An 8050-nucleotide genomic window follows, 5' to 3' on the forward strand; every position below is an offset into this window, starting at 1 on the left:
GCAATATCCTTTGGTGAATTCTATGTTTTATTTCATAAACTTATATAAGAATTCCTCAAATTAATAATACAAAATCTTCATTAAAAAAGTTTTTTGTATTCAGAAATACAAATTCATGTTTTCTGAATTAAAATTAAAACTGAATTAAATAACCCTGTTTAATGAAACAAATAACCGTGTTTAATGAATCTTAATGAATGCAATATTGAAAAAAACCGAACTATTATAGTCCATCTCAGAAGTCATTCTTTATTACCCTTCACGTTCAAGAATGAATTGAATGCTAAAAATGCTAGGAAGCATCTGCACAAACCAGAATCTATGGCATTTTCACAGTTTGTACATTGGTGGAGGAACCCAGTTTTAACTGTCTGAGCTTTTTACACACATGAATCACCAACAGAATTGGGACATCTGCCTGTGCTTTCTGGAACTTGGTGTGCATCCCCATCACACATCAGAAGGCAACATATTAGGTGAACATAATCTGATTAAGATCCTGCAATTCTGAGTATTCCACGTCACCACAAACTGTAGTTTTTGATCTTGAACAAACTATTTCAGCATTCTTAAGGGTGAAACCATGAACAATCGGCAAAGGAAAGCCTTGTCCAAGTTTCGCATTTGCATATGGCAAGAAAACAGTTTGGATAAGAGTCCACATAACTGGCTGCAATAGAGGAAGGATATTGAACATTTTGCTAAACATTAATACTGATCAAACTATGTTACAGGAAAGGGGAGAAGAAAAGAATCACATTGTGACTCGTTGTACCTGAACAAGATACAGCCGAAGATTACCGATATTGCTCCATTTCAATGACATGGAAAAGTAATTTAATTTCAAGCTGCCCCCGAGTTTATTCCCTGAGATCTTAACTGAACCTGAGCCATGAATGTCCTGTGCAAACACATACAAATAGAACAAATTAACCATTGAAATAAATTTAAGATAAATTAACTCGAGATAACCAAGTTCCGAAGCAAAAAACAGCAACACGCCTGACTTCTTATCTTTATATACAGGAGTGTCAGCTAGGACCTATTAATATTATGCTAACTTCAAACACCATAACCTACCTCATTGAGTGCAAAAATTAGGGAATGTCATAATCATCTAAATGAATCATGATATTGGCAAAACCAAAAAGAGTACAACACAAATTATATAGCTGGTAAAAATGAAGATTATAGAACGTTTCTATATTAACTTCAGCAAACTTACCAATGAAATGCATGCAACTGGTATTACTTGATCTGCTTCCAAAACATCAATTATTAATTCGGCATAAACAGTTGCATCGATATCATTCTCTAAAATCTTTATGACTGGAGGAGAAGATAAGGAGAGATTTAAATTCATGTCATCATTTGGATATTTCTTGTACAATTGAGGAATAATAAATCTCCATCCAGCAGTGTTTAAAAGATATTGATCCGGTATTTTATCCACAACCCATTGCATGAATTTTGCCTGATAAACAAACGAATTGTTCTTCAGTAAAGCATAGATACAAAAGGAATTATATTCAAAAGAGCAGATACTTGGGGGAAAAGAAAAATTAAATTTATGCAGTAATAAGATATTCAAATAACATGTCCTTCAACCTAAAAGCAATCTCCCAAACACCAAGACAAGTTGGCACTTTACACCTAGGAGATATAAAATCAAAATGCCAATGATTGGATGTGGTACATATGAAAAAATGGTCTAATACAACCAAATAGGGTAGGTTAATTGCTATGTCCAATTACACTTTCAGATCCAATTATTTATTGCCAAATATGTCTTTAAATAATGCCCAAGGCAAATAAAAAGCAACTAGGTGTCCCTAGTGCACAGGACTTCCTAATTTGTGAAGGACTAGAAAGGGATGTCTGTTGTATGCAGTCATCCTCTTGGGTTGTACAGGCTGATTCCACCACTCAAAACCAAGGCCTTCTAATCACAGAGGTGCAACCTTGCTGCTAGAAGAATTTCAATAATTCAAATTTATTTGAAAAAAGGTAAAAAGACAGGGTAATACCAAGGTTTTCCCTAAAGTAAAATTAACAAGAGGCCAAAATAGAGGAACATCTGACAGAAAATTGGTCACTGAGTTTGATTCAAGAGAACTGACACAAGGTTTCAGATACTGCAGTTCAAAGTATATTGTATTCGAACTTACATCATAATATAAAGCTGATGCAGAATTAAAAACAGCCTCATCTAGTGAAATTCCAAGCATCTTAGATGAATCTTTACAGAAAACTGACGGTTGTGAACTCTGGTACTTATTCATTGGGACTAGAAACTTTTTCCTTGCTGTGAATAACCCATTGATGTCAAATCCAATGGAAGAATTACTCAACAAAGGGTCCTTCACAAAAGTCACATTTAAAGAGGCATTATCATCTACTGGAACTTCTTTGGGAAGAGATTGCAGAAATGAATCAAGCTTTAAAATTCCTTCTCTAAGTTTCTTTGTAATAGCATTTTCCACTGCAGCCCCTATTTGCTCTTCAAATGCATCTAGCATTCTGAGACATAGCAAGAAAACTTATTAAGCTTTGGAGTCAACTACCAATGGGTTCAAGGAGGATTTCTCTACACCTGCCCCACCCAGCAAAAATTATAATGCACTGTCCCTCTCCTGGCTATGAGCAAAACGCCCACCAAATGGCCAGCAGAATCGAAAGCAACAAGCAGAATGATGGTGATAGCATAGTGATACAGTACAAATCAATCAAATAGAGATTCATAAAGAGTATGTCATACCCTTGATAAAGCCAAGAAGCTCCTCCATCCAATTTGATAGAGACATCTTTAACATAACAACCACAGTTTATAAGGGACAGCTTCAAAGTTCCATTCTGGTTCTCCAAGCCTAATGTAAGCCCCACTTGCATGCCTTCAACCTTACCCAGAAGCAAGATTCATCAATGTCCCTTTGTTAAAAGGTACATAAGGACATAAATGAGCAGAAAAACACATTGATACAGAAATAAACAAATAAATAAAAGCAAGTTAAGCTACAACTACGAATTCAAACTTATGCAAAAACAAGTACTACTGCACAATAATAAGAACAACTCTAACTCAAATGTGGATGGCATTCAATATCACAAACAATATTAATTCCCACCATAAATAGTCACATAAAAATCAAAGTCAATTTCAAAAGAAAAAGTATATGTAAAATTGTAACTTTTTCACAAGCTACAAAATCTTTCCCCAAAATGAAACTAATTCAAATAAAATAGGAAGCAAAATCAGCATGCTGAATTGAAACTGAATGAATAAATCATTAAATCTCAAAGACAACTCCCAGATGAAACCAATTCATATTCTGATTACTTATGCTTCCTTCATCAACAGAAATTTCACTAGCATAATTAACACAACCAAGCAACTCATATCTGATCCAAAAGGCATCTCATAATCAAAACCCAGTTTCATGAACCCAAAAAAGAAAAAAGGAAAATCCACCATCAACTGCACAGCACATACTTTGCCATAAACCCAAGAAGACAACAAAGCACAAGCATACCTGAACAGAAGCGCCTCCTCTATCAACAATCTCAACAGGCAGAAGCCAAGAACTATACTGATAATACCAACTCGAGCTTAAATTACAAGTAGTGCCCGATGCAATAATTGCAACACCAGTATCTCCAGGCTTAACATAAGAGGATAAGACATCGATTTCATGTAAGGTGATGTTCGATAGACGCATACGAACATAACCCAGAAATGGAACTTTAACCGTCTTTTCAATCCTGGGCAAATTGAGAGGAATTATTGAAGAGATTGTTTTGGTTACAAGCAAATTCTTAAGAAAGTCGAGGCCTTGCTGGGATATAACGATTGAAATGAAGGCTTCCTGGTCTGGCGATTGAATATCATGGGTATAGGAGGGGATGAAGAGAGAAGTTATGAGGAGAAATAGGAGAGCTGTTGCTGCCATGTTTTGGGGCTTTTGACGTGCAAATTTGGAATTGAATTTGTTTTAGAGCATCGCCATGTATACACAGAGATAGATAGAGACAGAGACAGAGAATCAGAGGAGGAAAGGGACGATGATTCGGTGTCAGGAGATCGCTGCGAGAGGTAACGTGGTTTGGGATGAAAGATTTCTTGGCTAACTTGGGAGTTGGTTTAGTTATCTTGCATTAAATTCCTGGGGTTTTTCTCGTTCAAATTTTGGAATCAAAATGTTGGATTTATCTTCGAAATGATTGCTTTGGACAAGAATGTATGGAAGCGGAAAATAACTTATTTGAAAATATTTTCTGAAAACTATTTCATGTGGAAGATTTTTTTCGTACAAAATATTTTTTAAAAAATAATTTGCTTTATTATTTAATTTTTATTTAAAAATAAAATATATTAATAAGTTTATATAAAGAGAATTAGAGAAATATCAAGGTGATTTTCTTTTCTAATCATGGGAAATATTTTTTAAATAATTTAATTTTTTTAATTAAAAAATATTTTATATTAATTAATTTTTTAACATTTTTATACTATAAAATATTTAAAAAATATTTTTTAAAAATAAATGGAGTCTTATTTTTAAATTTAAAAATAATTTATATATTATTTTATTGTAATTTTAAAAAATAAAAATATACAAATATTAATAAAAAAATTTCAGTGCAAAAGTTGATTTAATCATTAAAAAAATTACTTAATATATCGTAATAATCACTTAAATTAAATAATGAGTTATTACAAATCCAATAGATCCTATTTAGTAGTCAGTATTAGCAGATTTTTTCGGAAATTTAATAATCAACCTCACCTTTTTACAATATAAAAAAATTAATGAACACAGAAATTAATGTAAAAGTTTAAAAGTATTTCATTATACAAACTCTTTACTTGAATTTACTGATTTGAACACGTGTTTTTATATAAAATTTTAAAATTATCTCATTACACAAATTTTTTACTTTAATTTATTAATTTAAGCATCAAAATGACTATTATAAGTGCTAATTAACTTGTTTTATTTTTTTATAAATTGATCAATTACAATATAATTTTATTTCAGTCACATCATTACTTAATTTTTAGAAAAAGATATACTTTTCTTATAAAAAAATACTTATGTTATTTTTTTTTTAATATTTCAAATGTCGAAAAATGAGAATGTTTTTGTGAAAGTCTCATTTATTTATTAATTTATTTATTTTAATTATTTCTCTTTGAAAATATATATCTATTTGCTTTTTAATCTATGGTTGGTTAAAATTTACTATAATTTATAGTCCATTTAATAAATTATAATTAATATTAGCAAACTAGCTCCATCTCTATTGTAGTATTTGTGAGCAATAATATGTTAGGAGAGAACGAGCAATATATACACTTCCTTTACTTCTAAATTATTTCTTTAATATATAGACTGCACATTGTACCTCACCATATGATTTTTTTTTTCAATTTTGAAAATTTTAAATATTATATACTTTTGAATTAAAAAAACTAAATTATAGAAATAATTGAATTAAATAAAAGAGATATTTACTATTTAATCCTTAAATATTGCTATTATTAATAAGTCAATCTCTCAATTTTGAAAAACTTATTAAAACGTTCTTAATTTTTTTATCCAGTCATTCTTTATTTATTTTTAATAAAAAAGATGACGAAAAAACTATTTGATTGACAGATATAAATAATAAGAACGTTTTAATAAATATAAAAACTGGCTTATTAATAATGGGAATACCCAAGAACTAGATAATAAATCTATCTAAACAAAATTACCATAAAAGCTCTTGTATATCAATTTTCTCTAGCATCACGCTTGAGTTGAAAATGTAGAGTGTTGAATGTCTCATTTCAAAATCTAATGATAGAAATAGTGGGACTATATATTAGAGTAAAATTGTACCATTCTAGAGTTAAGCTAATTAATTTCAGGGGAAATGTTAGTTTAATCCCGAGCTAATTAGGGGAGGTGCTAGCTTAATTCCGAACTAATTAAGAAATGTGCTAGCTTATCTATAACCGCTTGATATACAATTCGCTTATAGATAGAGTACTAAAAATTGTATTTAAAGATTTAACTTGCAATTCATATAAAGTTATATATACAAAGACTAAGTTAAAATAAAAATAATCAGTAATAATATTTTAATATCTTTAAATTGTAATAACTGAATCATAAAAAAGTTCAAATAAAAAAATTAACATATCTTAAAATAAAATAGATAATGTGATAAGCAAATCAGAATCAAATCACTTTGGAGAGGTGCTTAAGAATTTTTCAACGTATTAGCTTGAGGTGTTTGTTAAATCCGAGATGCTTATCTAAATGAAATAAATTTTTAAAGGTTAAAAGTGCAACTTTAGTAGGTTAATCTATGAGTATTAAAAGTTTAAAAACTAAATTAAAACATGGTGAAAAGTTTAGTATCTTAAAGTGTGAATATGAAAAGTTTAAAAGTAAATTTAAAGTTTAGTCCTCTATTTTTTCTACCTCTTTACCTAAACTCTCCATGTGTCGCCTAAATATATAAGGAAGAAATGACTAAACATAAAAGAAACTGTTGTCTTCGTGTCCCTCATGTTGGCCGAACCTACACCAAAAGAGGAGACAAATTAGTTTTCTTTTTCTTTTCTCCCATTTCCACCTTAGTTCTCTATAAAAACAAGATCTCCATCCAAACAAATTTATTCCTAAATAAAATAACCAGCAAAGGAACCATAGAAAAGGAGGAAAGAATAAGAGAAATTTAGGTGTTTAAGTGATAAGTGATAGAAATTGAAAATTAGATTTGGCAAACATATTCTTTCATGCTTTCAATTAATTTTATATTGCTAAATGAATTAAAAATCTTATTTTTCTTATTTTTTATAAAGAAAAAATTTAAAAGGAAGAAGGTAAACCAAAGGTAAATGTAAAGAAAGAGAGTAATTAAGGTGTAACTAAAGTTTTTGAAAGGAATTGTGCAAAAAGTTTTGTCTTTGTATGATTTTTTATCTTCCTTTGATCTTCTTATGAATATGTAAAATTAGGAATTAGTTTTGATTGTTGGTAATATTGCTTTGATTGTATGGATGTGTAATATGAATATTGAAATGGTGTTTGGAAAGCTTAAAGTAAAAAAATTCAATATGGGAACTAAAAATGCAAATTTGGCATAATAGGTTTCAATAGGGTAGCTTATGTTGGCCGCTTTATAGCTCATTGTGTAATGATTGAAATTAGGTCTAACATATACCAAAAGAAATCTAAGACAAAGAGCTAAATCTTTCATGAAGTGACTAAATTCTGAATCTCTACTTAAATTTACGTAAGTTACTAGTGAACCTAAACTGGTTACAGAGATAATGCATTCGGAACAGTTTGTATTACTTATATTATAACTAATTATTTACTCGTTAAAATGAGTTAAGACTAGTGCCAAATGAACCACGAGAAGTATATCTATAATTTTATAGAAGACACTTAAGTTTAAATCTGTATGCAAATATATGCATCTGATATGTTTTATAAGGCTAAAAATAAATACTAATATTGTACTGGTTAGTATCTGATTGACAGTTTGTAAAGAAAAATTTATAATATAAGTTAAGAATGTCAGAATTATATGTAACATATCATTTTAGAAAGGTAAAATAAAAATACACAATGTTTATGAAGAAATGTTAATCTAATTCTATTCATACGATACTTAAAAATGTGACACAATTTTAGGTAAAAATAAAGCGAAACCTGAATATTGACCTAAAAAGTATTGACACACCAACTTTGCGGTAAAATCATTCACGTGCTAGCTTAATAAATTAAAACTTTGCACGCATGTTCTTAATGAAATAGCAATAAGCTCATGACTGAATATAGTCCATTACACACACGTGTTTGCTTTTAAAAACTCATTTTATCGACATGTTTGCTTATAAATATATAATTCGATATACTTGCTTCTTTCAATATGTTAAGCATCCAAATAGATGATTTTAGTACAAATAAATATTTAACATGTACATATACATTATTGACCCTAGTAAACTTCGATAGGAGTTATAGAGAGAATAAGAGTACGGCTTGCCATA

The 8050-nt window shown here is 29.7% G+C and overlaps 1 protein-coding gene across 1 annotated transcript; it reads right to left on the reverse strand.

Moving 5' to 3' along the window:
• Positions 1-205: 205 nt before the first annotated feature.
• On the reverse strand, positions 206-4230 carry LOC110627273 (putative BPI/LBP family protein At1g04970). Its single transcript, XM_021773523.2, has 6 exons — positions 3531-4230; positions 2759-2898; positions 2169-2520; positions 1226-1474; positions 776-901; positions 206-670 (listed from the first exon to the last, which is right to left on the reverse strand). Exons 1-6 carry the CDS (start codon positions 3945-3947, stop codon positions 473-475), a joined length of 1482 nt encoding a protein of 493 aa, XP_021629215.2. The 5' UTR covers positions 3948-4230; the 3' UTR covers positions 206-472.
• Positions 4231-8050: the final 3820 nt, after the last annotated feature.

This window comes from Manihot esculenta, chromosome 12 (assembly GCF_001659605.2).
Source record: "Manihot esculenta cultivar AM560-2 chromosome 12, M.esculenta_v8, whole genome shotgun sequence".
NCBI classification, from domain to species: domain Eukaryota; kingdom Viridiplantae; phylum Streptophyta; class Magnoliopsida; order Malpighiales; family Euphorbiaceae; genus Manihot; species Manihot esculenta.

What these genes read in the sequence shown, in the direction of transcription:
- LOC110627273 (XM_021773523.2), bottom strand. Translation starts at nt 3,947, where the DNA reads ATGGCAGCAACAGCTCTCCTATTTCTCCTCATAACTTCTCTCTTCATC. An exon ending in GAGGAGGCGCTTCTGTTCAG is followed by an intron (nt 2,899 to 3,530) that starts GTATGCTTGTGC and finishes CTTCTGGGTAAG; the next exon opens with GTTGAAGGCATGCAAGTGGG. An exon ending in GCTTCTTGGCTTTATCAAGG is followed by an intron (nt 2,521 to 2,758) that starts GTATGACATACT and finishes GCTATGTCTCAG; the next exon opens with AATGCTAGATGCATTTGAAG.